This window comes from Bombyx mandarina, chromosome 05 (assembly GCF_030267445.1).
Source record: "Bombyx mandarina strain Sakado chromosome 05, ASM3026744v2".
Taxonomy (NCBI): Eukaryota; Metazoa; Arthropoda; class Insecta; order Lepidoptera; family Bombycidae; genus Bombyx; species Bombyx mandarina.
Genome location: NC_143212.1, coordinates 11,403,543 through 11,417,918, shown reverse-complemented (window position 1 = coordinate 11,417,918; position 14,376 = coordinate 11,403,543). Strand labels below are relative to the sequence as shown.

General features: G+C 37.2%; 2 protein-coding genes across 3 annotated transcripts in view; one reads left to right on the top strand and one right to left on the bottom strand.

Moving 5' to 3' along the window:
- The window catches only part of Oatp30B (Organic anion transporting polypeptide 30B), a 43,097-nt gene extending 31,938 nt beyond the window's left edge, over positions 1-11,159 (top strand). For both annotated transcript variants that reach the window (XM_028183564.2, XM_089727761.1), the window contains 9 exons: positions 781-888; positions 988-1,221; positions 3,113-3,277; positions 3,513-3,714; positions 4,119-4,291; positions 6,600-6,816; positions 8,154-8,345; positions 8,519-8,670; positions 8,754-11,159. In XM_028183564.2, coding sequence (XP_028039365.1) covers positions 781-888; positions 988-1,221; positions 3,113-3,277; positions 3,513-3,714; positions 4,119-4,291; positions 6,600-6,816; positions 8,154-8,345; positions 8,519-8,670; positions 8,754-9,376 — 2,066 coding nt within the window. In that variant the 3' untranslated portion in view covers positions 9,377-11,159. The remainder of the gene's footprint in view (positions 1-780; positions 889-987; positions 1,222-3,112; positions 3,278-3,512; positions 3,715-4,118; positions 4,292-6,599; positions 6,817-8,153; positions 8,346-8,518; positions 8,671-8,753) is intronic.
- A 1,278-nt stretch (positions 11,160-12,437) lies between these two features.
- LOC114249862 (peptidyl-prolyl cis-trans isomerase) lies at positions 12,438-13,518 on the bottom strand. Its single transcript, XM_089727762.1, has 2 exons — positions 13,388-13,518; positions 12,438-13,256 (listed from the first exon to the last, which is right to left on the bottom strand). The coding sequence occupies exon 2, from the start codon at positions 13,160-13,162 to the stop codon at positions 12,569-12,571; it is 594 nt and encodes a 197-aa protein (XP_089583888.1). The 5' UTR covers positions 13,163-13,256; positions 13,388-13,518; the 3' UTR covers positions 12,438-12,568.
- Between the last annotated feature and the right edge of the window lie 858 nt (positions 13,519-14,376).

Sequence of the window (14,376 nt, the reverse complement as noted above, 5' to 3'; positions counted from 1 at the left end):
AAAATTAAGCATACAATAATTGGCACTAATGATCGCAAGCAGTAAAAAGATTATTTGCCATACTTACTAACCACAAATAACCTATAATATGTTATTGGAAATTAAAAAAAGATACACAAAAGAATTTTGCTTAATTGAGTTTGAGACTTCGAAATATAAAACGAAACTGTAATATAAATATTTAAAATAAAAGAAATAAAGTAAGAAAGCAATAGTGACCGTCGAAGCGAGGTGGATTTAATAAGACTCTTATATGTCAAGACTCGTATAGCCGAGTCCCGAAGTCAAGTACCTCTTGTTCGCCGTCAGTCAGGTTCACTTTGAAAACGTTCTCAAGCGCGTTTTATACACACAAAAAGTATATTTATGTTCGTAAGAACTTAACAAAAATCCGTTCTTCGAGGCCCTTTAAAAAAAAACAATAATCATAATTGAATATGTTCAAATTTTTTAAAACAAAAACAAAAAAGCGAAACGTGCATTTATGAATTGAGATGAAAGAAAAATGTTTCATAATATTTTAAACGTCAAAACCGGAAATCCGAAATATTATGCACATTTCAAAATTTGGCAGACCATCACTCATTTGGCATTAAATGAACTGGGAAATTCACGTTACTCGTAACCGTGCAAAACACGACTGCCCCAGTTTTCGATTCGTAATGTTATTAACGTCGCTGAACACGTTTTTTTTTTCTTTCTATAAAACTATGAAATGCTAAAATAGACAAGCAGGCTATGTTTATTTCCAATTAGATTTATGTGAGTTTAAAATTTCAGGATGCATGTACAGCATGGCTGCTTTCGGCCCTGTCCTCGGCTTTTTGCTTGGTGCCTACTTATTATCTTTTCATATGGATTCGTTTTCCGGCGCTATTATATCGATTGGTAAGATTTTAAATGGTTCGATAAATATTATCCGTTTGCCAGCGAAACGTCCGTTACTGTGAATATATAATTATACATGTTTGATTTTCTTGATTTCAGGTCCCGGTGACCATCGTTGGGTCGGAATGTGGTGGGGCGGTTTCCTACTCTGTGGCTTACTTCTGATTCTCGTCGCGGTTCCGTTCTTCTCTTTCCCAAAAGTCTTGGTTCGAGAAAAAGAGAAAATCAGACTTGTAGAGAAAGCGGCCGCCGCTAGCGGTGCGTCGACTTCTAAACCACCGCCCAAACCACAAACCGATATTAAGGACTCCGGCTATGGGAAAGACATAAAAGGTGCGTTTATGTAACTAGACACTATAATATGAATATATATGCATATTTGAAATATTGTAATGCCTTATTCAGAGAGTGAGTACGGATTGTATATTACAGTCATACCTACCTACTAGCTTGTAAGGCTTCATCAGAATTTTGCAATTAGAATAGAATACATAGAAATTATTCGCAGGTATTGTTTTTGTTGACCTTATCAAATTCTTCAAGAGACCATGTGTTATTTAGGTAATTAGTATTATATGAATAACAGCGATTTAGAGAAAAATTAAACAACGAAAGTTTGAAGAGAATAATTAACCCTGAGGTCGTCTGATAACCTAAACTGACCTAAAGTAATATTTAACGCATTCTACCTACGATTTTAGTTTGATATTTTTGAGCTTTTGCAAACGTTATGTTCACGGGTAGACTGTGTAATTATATGTGAAGATAGATATAGATGTCTAATTATATCTAACTTCTTTCTGGTTCTATTTTGATGTTACCACTTTAACTCGATAGCTCGCGTCGACAATATACACTTACGAAATCGAATGTCTTTTTACGACACTTTGAAAACAATGTTTTTATTAAATCTTATTACTGGATTCCGCTCGCTTGACAACTCGCAGACAACAACCCGATAGAAGTATAAAGATGTTTTTATAAAGTATCTAGATGGTTTTTTTTTTACCAAACTCTGTACTTAGTGGCGTTCAGTTGATAACACCTATTGCCTGGTAAACGGATTCCAATGAAAACGGACTCCAATGTGTATTCAACGATGACAGCTATGAAACTCGATTCGCTTGAACTTGATTCGAGACGATTCGTAAAGCAAAACGATTTAATAATAATAATAAACATCGTACGTTGCCTCAAGTGTCACGTACATAAAGTGCAGAGTCTTCACGGAAATCATTACAAATCGCTGATCATTGTAATATTCAACAATAATGGAAAACCACGTAAAAAAAAAACATGTCTTCTACGTTTTGTCTAAGAATACACTGACATTATTATTATATTTTCAAACTAAAGATATTGTAGTTAGGTACGTGACTTTGAAACTTTGACGCGTGACGTCACGTCTTGCAACGCAATTACGCAAGTTTGTATTATAAAAATTGGATGATTTTATTTCACAACGCAATAATGCTTATCGTGAAACAACAATAACAAAGTTCGTGAACCCACGTTAAGTATATACCTACATACGTTGGAACCACAACACAGCATCACCACGAATGATATAACACACGGCGCCTTCTGAAGTATGGAATACGTTTGTCGGTGGTTTTAAATAACCGGTATTTATTATTCAAAACAACTAGACCACTTCGTAGTGCCGTATCCCTGACTACTGTGGCCTCGAGTCCAAGATCGATGATGGGAGTCAGGCTAAAAATATTGACGCCTTCCGCTCTAACAGTAGAAACAGAGACCCCGGTGACCGTGCTCAGCAAAGAGTTCGATATGCAACCTAACCTAAACATCAGCCCGTTAAGTCTCTCGCCGGATCTTCCGTCCGGTACCTCATCGTTCGTAGTTTTTTTTTTTATTGCTTAGATGTGTGGACGAGCTCACAGCCCACCTGATGTTAAGTGGTTACTGGAGCCCATAGACATCTACAACGTAAATGCGCCACACACCTTGAGATATAGTTCTAAGGTCTCAGTATAGTCACAACGGCTGCCCCACCCTTCAAACCGAAACGCATTACTGCTTCACGGCAGAAATAGGTGGTACCTACCCGTGCGGACTCACAAGAGGTCCTACCACCACCTACCGTCTTTTTGTGAGGTCACCGCAATGGATTCTACATTGATGCGAATAGCGGGCAAATTCTAGAAATATAATCATAGATAGATGTGCTCCAAATAACTAAACAGTGTTGAACATTTTCCAGATATACCGGTGTCGATGTGGAGGCTGTTAAAGAACCCCGTATACGTTGTCACGTGTCTCGGTGCTTGCATGGAACTCATGATCGTGTCTGGTTTCGTCGTCTTCTTGCCCAAATATTTAGAAACGCAGTTCAGCCTCGGCAAAAGTCAAGCCAGTGTTTTTACCGGTAAGTGATAAAAAAAAACTTCTTCAGTTATTTGATTTTGGTAAACTTAATTGACGTTTAATTAAAAACATCGAATTGTTGATACAAATACCAAAATAAAAAAGACCTTTAATTACAAAGATAAATGTTGCGTATTAACCGAAATATCGCTTAAACCAAATAACCTTTCACCTCTCGATATATTATTAAAATTTATTAGGTTATTCCGAAACTGAAGATTTTGTTTCATTCGTAGGCTCCGTCGCCATACCGGGTGCGTGCATAGGAATCTTTATGGGCGGATGTTTACTGAAACGTTTGGAGTTGCGACCCAAGGGCGCCGTACAGTTTGTGCTCATATCAAACATAATTTGTCTCTCTTGTTACGCGCTACTGTTCTTCTTGGGCTGCGATAACATTAAGATGGCGGGAACTACAATTCCTTACACCAACAACAGGTAGGATTGTACTTTTTTTTCCTACCTATGCTAATAGCCTTTAGAGGGGCTATATCAGCGTTACCCTAGCGTGTAGGTGAGCTCTTGGGGCTCAAACCGGAATGTTGCTAACACTGACCCCAGTAAGAGCAGTGTTTCGCAGAATCTACCACCGGATCGGAAACGCGACCCACTGAGAAGATCCAGCGAGAAACTGAGTAGGCTAGACTGTACCGAAAAATTTTTTTTTTTTAACAAAACCATCGATAACGCAAAACGGACTGTAAATTTTAATTTTTGCGAATACGTTTTCTTAATACAAATGTTTGCATATGAATTACTCTATACTATATAGAGTCTATAGTCTCTATAGTGGCTAGGAACATGAAAATTAGAGGCAGCACTTTTTTTTTTGTTTCTTACAGTAATCTGGAACCTTTCAAAGTGAATCTGACGGCCGCGTGCAATTTAAACTGCCTGTGCACGGAGACGGACATGGAACCGGTCTGCGGGAACAACGGCCTCACGTACTTCTCGCCCTGTCACGCCGGATGCGCCAAGTTCTCCTCGCATCGGTCCAATTTCACCAACTGCGCATGTACGAATAATTCTAGAACTTTACAATCACTCACGATTTGGGGCAGGTCGAGCAAAAACGACATCATGGTCTTAGTTCGTCAGTATAGTCTTAGAGCAGCGTTCGGGGAACTTTTTTATTTATTACCCCAAAATTTTTTGTGTAACTTGATATTACCCCATGGCGAAGAACAAGAAAAAAACGAAATCGCTTCTTTTTAGTATCTTTCATATTATAGACCCCATGAAAATTTTGAAAAGAAAATAATAACTAAAAATTTAACGATGCTAAAGAAGTTTCACTTTAATATATACTTTTTACTCACAAAAGCTTCATTTTTACCCCCCAAAATTTCATTTTACCCCATTTGGGGTAATTTACCCCGGTTCCCCGACCGCTCTCTTAGAGGGTTCGCGATAAAATTTATGTTACGACTTACAAGTTGTGCTGTCTCGAAACTATCAACATTGACATTGTTTGAATGGACAACGTAAATCAAAACTTTTTTTTTTAATATTAATAAGTAATGCGGTTAGCGTGGTATGGACGTCTGATGCGTAGAGATGAAATGCATGTGCTTATGAGATGTATGGAAATTGTAGCGCAAGGTAGTGAGCAGAAGTGTGTGAATGACGATATGAGAGTGAGAGAAGTGAGTCTTGAGATGACGGCTGATAGAAAAGGATGGTGTAGCAAAAGTCACTCTGCCGACCCCGCCTAGTGGAATAAGCTGGAGACAAAGAAGAAGAAGTTAATAAATATTGCAGCGTGCAATCATTCGACTGTAATAATTTTTTATACATTTTTCATTCTTCGACGAATGACCCGCGTCGACAGTTGGTAGGGAGGTGATACGCTTAATCGATATTATCTTCAACCTTTCATGTGTACAAGCACCGATTGTTGCTCGGGTCACCTACGACAGTATCCACGTATATTGGGTAATTTTTAAACTAGGTACTTCTCACTTCAACAGATAACTTCGTTATCGTATTTAAGCTTGTTAATAAATGAAATGAGAATTATTATACTTCAACGATTATATTCAAAAAAATATCGATAATATTACAATAGATGTGCATAGCGCGTTTTCAGATAACTTTTCTGTATTCTGGCACCTACCATCCGGTTTTGGAATGAATTTCCCTCCACGCTGTTTTCTGAGCGCTATGACATGTCCTTCTTCAAACGAGGCTTGCGGAGAGTAACGGTAGGCAGTGGCTTAACTCTTCATCTGGCATTGCGGACGTTAATGAGCGACGATAATCATCAACTGAGCTATGTAATGGCCTGTCTACAATTGTCCAATGTATGGTTCCTATAGCATGATAATGTCTTATCAAATCAGTTTCGTTAATGTTAAATAAAGTCGATAGATATGACGTGTGTCTTCTTCCTTAATTTTGGCTCCGGCACGGTTTGTGCATTAGCTAGCGTCAAGTAATAAGATGTTTATAATTCTCCATGTTAATATGTACTGTTTATGAATAATAAAAAACGAAGGAAACTTAATCAATTGGCATGAAATTAAATGAAATGAGATGATATGGGATGAAAGTTTGCAGTCGTTGTGGCCTTAAGGATAAGACGTCTGGTGCATTCGTATGTAGCGATGCACCGGTGTTCGAATCTCGCAGGCGGGTACCAATTTTTCTAATGAAATACGTACTCAACAAATGTTCACGATTGACTTCCACGGTGAAGGAATAACATCGTGTAATAAAAATCAAACCCGCAAAATTATAATTTGCGTAATCACTGGTGGTAGGACCTCTTGAGAGTCCGCACGGGTAGGTACCACCACCACGCCTATTTCCGCCGTGAAGCAGTAATGCGTTTCGGTTCGAAGGGTGGGGTAGCCGTTGTAACTATACTGAGATCTTAGAACTTATATCTCAAGGTGTGTGGCGCATTTACGTTGTAGATGTCTATGGGCTCCAGTAACCACTTAACACCAGGTGGGCTGTGAGCTCGTCCACCCATCTAAGCAATAAAAAAAAAAAAAAAATATAACCTCAGAAAAATGGTGGTTATTTACTGAGACTTTTTAGATGATCCCGACAAACAACGTCCAGCGGCTTTGTTTCATTTTCCCACACTTATGCACTTTTACAGATACTAATTTTATTATATTTTATATACTTATTTTATTACAGTTAATAAACCACCGTTATTACAAATTTAAACCTGAAGAAACACTAAATAGACAAAATAACAAAAATTCACACAACTTCGCTCGTTGCGTTCCCGCTAAATAGCCAGATATTTGTATCTTTTATAATAGAGACCGCTTTTGTTAGTTAACGCGTATTATGGGTGTCGGTTCCAGGCGTGCACGAGAACAGCATGGGCGGCGGCGGCGTGGTGGCGGCGGCGCTGCGCTCGGACTCGCGCGCGCAGTACAGTGACGTCACCATCGTGCCCGTGGCCACGGCCGGCCCCTGCAACCCCCCCTGCACCACCATCTTCCCCTTCCTCGTGCTGCTCTTCTTCATGACGTTCGTTGTGGCCGTTACGCAGATGCCGCTCCTCATGATCGTACTCAGGTAAATAGCAGCTTGATTTTTTTTAAGCTATTGCATAGCCTTTATCGCGGGCCTTGAGCGCGGCGACCAAATCATGAAATTCCGTAACGAAAAAAACCTTGCACCCCTCACTCCGCCTACCATGTATGTCGCGTTCAACACATTCACACGTTGCGCTTGTGTCGTCACACTGCATGCGCATCATGAAAAGTCTACCCATCTCTCTCTCGCGTGGTCTAGTTTATGCGTGTGAAGGGGACAGTTAAGGTTTTGCTTTTATTAATGTTTAATATAGCGTGGTCTTGTTTTATTATTGTTTTAATATTTAATTATCATTATCTAATTATAATTGCATAAGTTGATAAAAAATGCTATGCAATAGCTTTACTGCGGCAGTTCCCGAGTGACACGTTTTTTTTTTTCATACCTAGCTGAATTAATATATTTTTTTCATGCAGCCACTGTTGCATTTCACTTTTTAGCTTTGCCATTGTTGGCAATTTGTTTAGCTGTGTGCAATGGTATGGAACATTGCCCATAATCACAAGTGACTTTTCAGGCAAATTTGGGATTACCTTTTCAGTCATCTACTTTAGAAAAGTACCGGAGTTCATATCGTCATGATAATCTGATGACTTTGACTGGGACTTAAAAATGAATAGAGCATTCTCAACAAAACCATTTTCAGATCCAGCATGAGCAATTATCCTTCTTTCTTTTTCCTACCTATGCTGATAGCCTTGAAAGGCTGTTTCAGCGTCGCCTTAACCAGTAGGTGAGCTCACGGGGCTCAAACCTGACGACAGCAGCTCGACAAAATATGAGATCGCATCTATTCTTAATCGTCCATGGCCTGATGATTAGAAGAATCAGAACCAGACGACAATAAGATCATAATATTTCTGCTGTAAATAATTCTTTCATTCATTACACATAACATTATTATTTGTAATGTGTTACCATAGTCTGTTTAAAGACAATGACTGGCAATCAAATTTTATCGTTTTATATCGAAGGATATTTGGTTTATGCGACATTTTTACAATTTTATAAGAGAGCCATTTAAAGTTTAAATTTTTGTAAATAATATCATGACCTAAAAAAACTTCTTCAGCTATTAGAATGGGGTAAACGTAATTGAAGTTAAAAACATCGAATTGTTGATGTTAATACCAAATAAAACGGACCTTTAATTATAATGATAAATGTATCGTATTAAGCGTAATGTCACTTACGCCAAATAGACTTTCATCCCTCGATATATTTCGCGTTTATTATTTTCATTATTTTTTTACGCTTTCTTAAACTTCGCATTCTTCGTGATTACGTACTTTAGACAATTGTTTTGATTGTTCCAGATCTGTGAGCGAAGAAGAACGTTCGTTTGCTCTCGGTATGCAGTTTGTGATATTCCGTTTGTTTGGATACATACCGGCCCCAATACTTTTCGGTAATCTCATCGACTCCACGTGTATTCTGTGGAAACAATCATGCAGTGGCGAGAAAGGCGGACGTTGCCTGTTGTACGATATCGAGCAATTCCGATACAGGTAGTTTTTTTTTAATTTTTTATATACTTAATGCAAACCTGTACGACTAATTCACCATAAACATGCTAAGATCTAATGGAGTTTTCGAATTTTAAAATTATCTACATACATTCTGTGAATATTTTCTTTAAGACTGATCACCTTTTATAATTAACCTAATCTTAATATTGTAGGTATGTAGGCTTGTGTGGAGGAATAAAAATCGTAGCTCTAGGCATCTTCCTAGCAGACTGGTGGTTGGTTAGAAGAAGGAAAAATCTCGAGACCGCCGCACCGCTCGATCCTCACAAAGACATCGCCGGTTCAATCATCAGCCTCGACAAACGTGAGTCTAGAGAAATCACACTCTTCACAATATCTCAGCGGGGTGTCTCCGTGACCGCAGCATTCAACCTGATTTCGTTACAGTATTCGAGGAGTTGCCGTCGGCGGAGAACGCGAGCGGGTTCCGGTCAGGCGTGACGTCAGGACTGAGCTCGGCGAGCAGCACGCCGCTGGAGCCGGCCGCGGCCGAGAGCCTGCAGCGCGTCGACTCGCAGTACAAGAACTCGCGCGTCCTGGTCGCGTCGCGCCATCTCCGCAACGACTCCAAGACCATCCAGCTGGAGCCGCGCACCCGCCAGCGGTCGCTCGACGAGTCCGAGCGAGCGTTCCCGCGCTCAGCCTCGCGGGACTTCCCCGGACACTCGAGAAACGGATCGCGCGACTTCAAGGTGCACTCGCGATCGGACTCACGCGATCTCAGCCTCGACCAGCTGAGGCAGCTGGCGCTCCGCAGCGTCGAGAGCCTCGATCTGAACGTGCTGCCGCTCGCCAAGTGTGCCGACGAGGAGAGCAAGCGGCTGATAGAGAGCGGGGGCGTATTGCGCCACCGGCGAACGAGTTCGAGGGACATCAAGCCGCCAGAATCGAAACACAAACGGACTTCGTCACATCACATCACAATGGAGCCAAATGAACTCAGCCTTCAGATACAAAAAGGACGTAGCGTCGATCACCTGGCATCCGCGCCTCTAGAACCCCGCGTGTGAGTCAACCGCGAGTGACGATTGCGTCGCGGAAGGAATCTCAAACGGCGTCGAAGCTCCATGAGGAAGCTTTGCTGGTCGCTTTATGGCTTGACCTCGTAATGCAAAATAGTAAAATTCAGCTTCTGTAGACTAATTTTATTTTGACTACTTAGATAAATAAATGAGTGATTTCAAATCATATCCTAATGGGTCGTGTTATATTGTTTTCTTATATTTCAATGAAAAACGTTTTGAAGTTAAATATATATTTAGAAGAAAAAAACTGCACTGATGTGGTCAAACACACTAATTGTGTTTATTATTAGCCATGGCAGCAATTTTTAGCATCAAATTACTGTACTTAATACTTTTTAAAACAGATCTTCTCAATTAAACCCGTGGAAGTTATTAAAAAACTTTTAAAACATTTAGTGATTTTAGAAAATTAAAGTTGAATCGTTTTTATTTTAATATACCATTGTGACTACTTTGTATTTCAGTGCTCTGTAGTTAAACCAATTGAAATATATCTAGAATAATATTTCCTATTTTAATAAATGTTTGCATGATCATATTATTGAAAATAAATCACAACTATGTAGATGTTACTATAGAAAGAAAAATATCACTTAAAGTAGACTGATGTGAATATCACAGTAAAATTTTTAATTGTAAAGGTTGTCTGCAATATGCCACAAATTATTAGTAGACCGCAATATTGTGATATGAAATAATTTTTAATTCTAACAAAAATTTAAGAAATAGGTATGTCTTGAGAGCAGTGGGATCACTGAACCAATGCCATTTATGCCTTATTTTGCTATAAATTTCAAAGTTTAAATGGAATGCATAATATACTTGAACATTTTTTAATTGTATTGTATTTTGACTTACTCTGACATTCCTATTAAGGATCAAGGATATATGTTGCCATAATAATATGTCACATTCAAATTTTGTAACAAATGCTATCTCACAGCAGAATAGGCATTACTCCTACACAACTGAGACTTCAACCGAATGTATCAAACGGTCCATTGCTATTCACTGTATTGTCAAAGGGCTCCAGTAAACTATTTACATCAGACGCTCCACTAACTTGTCCGCCCATTCAAGAAAAAAATATGTGTATAATGGTTTATGGATCTTGAAACGACAAAATTTAAGTGACCGATACACTTACAAAATATGTAAAAGTTCTTAGCTTTTCATATTTTGGATTTCAGAATTTTGTCACTATGTCATGTGTTCATATTTACCATTTTTTATTATTACCTACCATCCACTACAATAAGTTGTCTTGAACAGCAGCATAAACAATATTTTGCATATCATGTCTGTTATACTGGTTGCATATAGAACATAAAAATATAAAATACAAGCATCTTTTTAGTTATTTCTTAAAATTGATGTATTAAAAAAGGTGTCAATTGTCAGGCTGCTCCTTTGGTACTATAAATCAATTAAAATTATATAAATTTATTTTAATAGCAATGTAAACACTAATATGAAGCAATATAGTATTAAGAAATATATATCAGAGATATATTTAATTAAAAAAGACAAGAGAATGTTGTCTGTGTAAATTTTGTCACATATATGTTAAGAGAGGTTATAGTTTCATATGGAAAAAGAGTGTTTTACCTAAAATGCCTTACTACAATAGGTCTTAAGACTTGATAGTGATACTGACTTAGGTGTATGTAAATGAATGTTGTTATGTCAATCACACAGAAAAGTACGATGTTAACAACTTCTAAAATAATTTGTTGCATTTAGTGAATAAATTAAAATTGCATTCTTATTTTATTGAAGTTTACTTTATTGTAGCATATTTTATTTATTCTTTAATAATATGTAAGTTTTTACTCTGTCAATCTGCACTCTTCAAAATTAGTTCTTCATGATAATCACCTATGGCATGTAAGATAAAATTTGAAAGTAATTCTGAATCCGAAAGGTAACAATTTACTAGTCCATACAACTTAACGAAATGTTTGTTTATGAACAATTTGTCTCAAACTTATTCAGCTATCTACAGTACAAGCACTATTATTTAACGGATTCTTATGATTTTCCAACAATTTTTTTACCCATGATCTAATTGAACCTCAGGTGAATTTCTGTATTGGTTTACCACTTGGGCTTGCAACATCGCCAATAAACTGGGAACTTCTTTATTGTCCTTGTAAGCAGACTAACATACAGCCAACCTGATAGTGAGTGGTTACCATCGTTCATAATGTCAGCAATGCCAGAGGCAGATCCAAACCGCTGCCTACTGTTGTATTAAATCATTAAATTCATTTACTCATGAACTTATTAAATCTAAAAATCATGATAAGAACCCATTAAACTTTATTAAGCTAATTACAAATACTTTCAAGATATACTATTCATCAGTTTAGTACATTATTATTATATAAGATCTGAGCTCTAACCCCACACAATTGAAATGCATTAATCAGATCATAGCTGTCACTATAGATAGTAACTATAATATAAGACATATTGTTCCTCAGCATTCAGTAAGAACTCAATCCTATTAGCACTATTGAATTTTCAATTGATAATGCCTGTAACATTTACAATATTGAAATCTTAGAGCTTAAAGGAATGTTTGTAATATAGTGATGCTAAATAAAATGCAAAACTTTCAAATCCACATTGCTTTTCATAATCCCTAGACCATTTATGATGATACCAAATTGACTGAACCTCTTTTTTATTTATTTATTGAATGGATATATGAAATGAAAAGGAAGAACAAATATCAGTTAAATTAAAAAATTTACAAAACATTCAATATTGCAGCATCCTCACTTTCTTTATCTATAGACACTATTAATTGGTGTAATTTTAAAGAAGATATAGTTCTCATCGAGAGAAGCTATAAATTTTGTAGACACACATTCTGAGGTTCACAAGCTATGGATCAAATAAAAATATAAATTTTATCAGTGATATAAATTTTTGTACAGATGTTAAATTAACCTGTGAAATCAACAAACTGAAACACATTTGAAAATATATTTTAGGTATATGGATGATCAATAAAATGGCTAAAAAATAATATGACACATTATTTAACTACATAACTTTATTTAACTACAAACATGATTTTTCTCTACATTTAATAGCAATAACAAACTTTAAGTCTAAATAATTCTTTCTTACATACTTTGATATACCAGAAATAACAACTAGACAACTTTAATCTAACTCACCTGAATCTGAGATGACAACTTTCTTTATTGGTTTACCATTTTTAGAACCAAGTTTTTCCATTTTCTGCACAACATCCATACCTTCAACCACAGACCCAAATACTACATGTTTTCTATCCAACCAAGGAGTCGGAACTGTGGTTATAAAAAATTGAGACCCATTTGTATTCGGTCCAGCATTCGCCATTGATAAAATTCCAGGCCCAGTATGCTTTAATTTGAAATTCTCATCTGAGAAGGTACGCCCGTAAATAGACTTTCCGCCGGTACCGTTGTGATTGGTAAAATCTCCACCTTGACACATGAAGTTTGGTATTATTCTATGAAATGATGAACCCTTGTACCCAAAACCTTTTTCACCAGTACACAGAGCTCTAAAGTTCTCAGCAGTTTTCGGTACTTCATCCGTGTTCAATTTTATGACTATACGTCCCAACGGCTCTCCGTCAGCAGTTACATCGAAATAAACTTGTTTATCAGGTTGAGTCGAAGCAAAACGAAGTGCTGCAGCAGAGTATATTGTCCCATTGACTAAAGTTCGCCGAAGCATTGATACCGGTATCATGATTGGGATTTTCATCACAGACTAGATATATGCTTCCAGTATATTTCACAATGTGTACTTTTAAAATGATTGCTTGAACAGTTATTTGAAGTTATTATACTCCCATTCCCTAAACATTACAAAATTATGTTATTAAAATAAAATAATAAAGAAATTGTTAGAAACTGTTGTGTAGATGATTTTCAAATTATATTACTGTTACGTACATATTCATTTTACATATTTATAAAAAAAACTTACTATGTAGTCATTTGGTAAACAAATGAGGCGTTCATCAGGTTTATAACCTCCCGTCTCGTCTCAGCGTGTTAATATTTTTTCAAAGGGATTTTATGACCTGGTAACTAAGAATTTTAGGTCCAGTCTTATTTTAATTTACATTCTTGTTGGAACGAAGTTCCTTTATGGGACGATGCGGAGGGGTACCCTAACCGGGAAAAAACGTCCGTAACGTAAGATTTTTATTAGTAATGCACACAGTGTACGTCTTAACTTTGTGATAACGTAGAAATTAGTACTGCACGCAGTGTACGACTTAACTTTGTAAAAACATACAAAAATAATATATTTTTGTTATATATTTTTTATAAATCATTGTCTGCCTATTTCTGCCGTGAAGCAGTAATGCGTTTCGGTTTGAAGGGTGGGGCAGCCGTTGTAACTATACTTGAGACCTTAGAACTTGTATCTCAAGGTGGGTGGCGCATTTACGTTGTGGATGTCTATGGGCTCCAATAACCACTTAACACCAGGTGGGCTGTGAGCTCGTCCACCCATCTAAGCAATAAAAAAAAGACACGTGGTAGAAGTGAAACCTTCAAAAATTAAAATACAATTATCCTAAATGTCTAAGTACATATTATATGTAAAATATTGTCATTAGTAAATAACGGAAAATCATCTTTTAATTTTATAGTATGAGGTAGCGCCCTCTGTGAATTGATATTTTAACTTCATGTATAATCCTATATATACTATAATACACAAACCAATATAGCGTGTATTATTTCTCGATATCCCTTATTCTCTCTCTCGTTCAATCTTTCTCACTATAGCTCTCTCCCACCCCTCGCTCCATAGCACTGTGCGTGATACGACGTTCGCTCTGTCTCACTTTTTCTCTCGATCTTTTCACTTGCTTGCTCCCTATTCTCACTCCATGGCTAGTTGCGTTATGCTACGTTTGCCCTGTCTTATTCTCTCTCAATCGGTCTCGATCGCTCTCTCTC

Bases quoted from the DNA above. Each gene is read 5' to 3' on its own strand.
- LOC114249862 (XM_089727762.1), bottom strand. From the start codon at position 13,162: ATGAAAATCCCAATCATGATACCGGTATCAATGCTTCGGCGAACTTTA.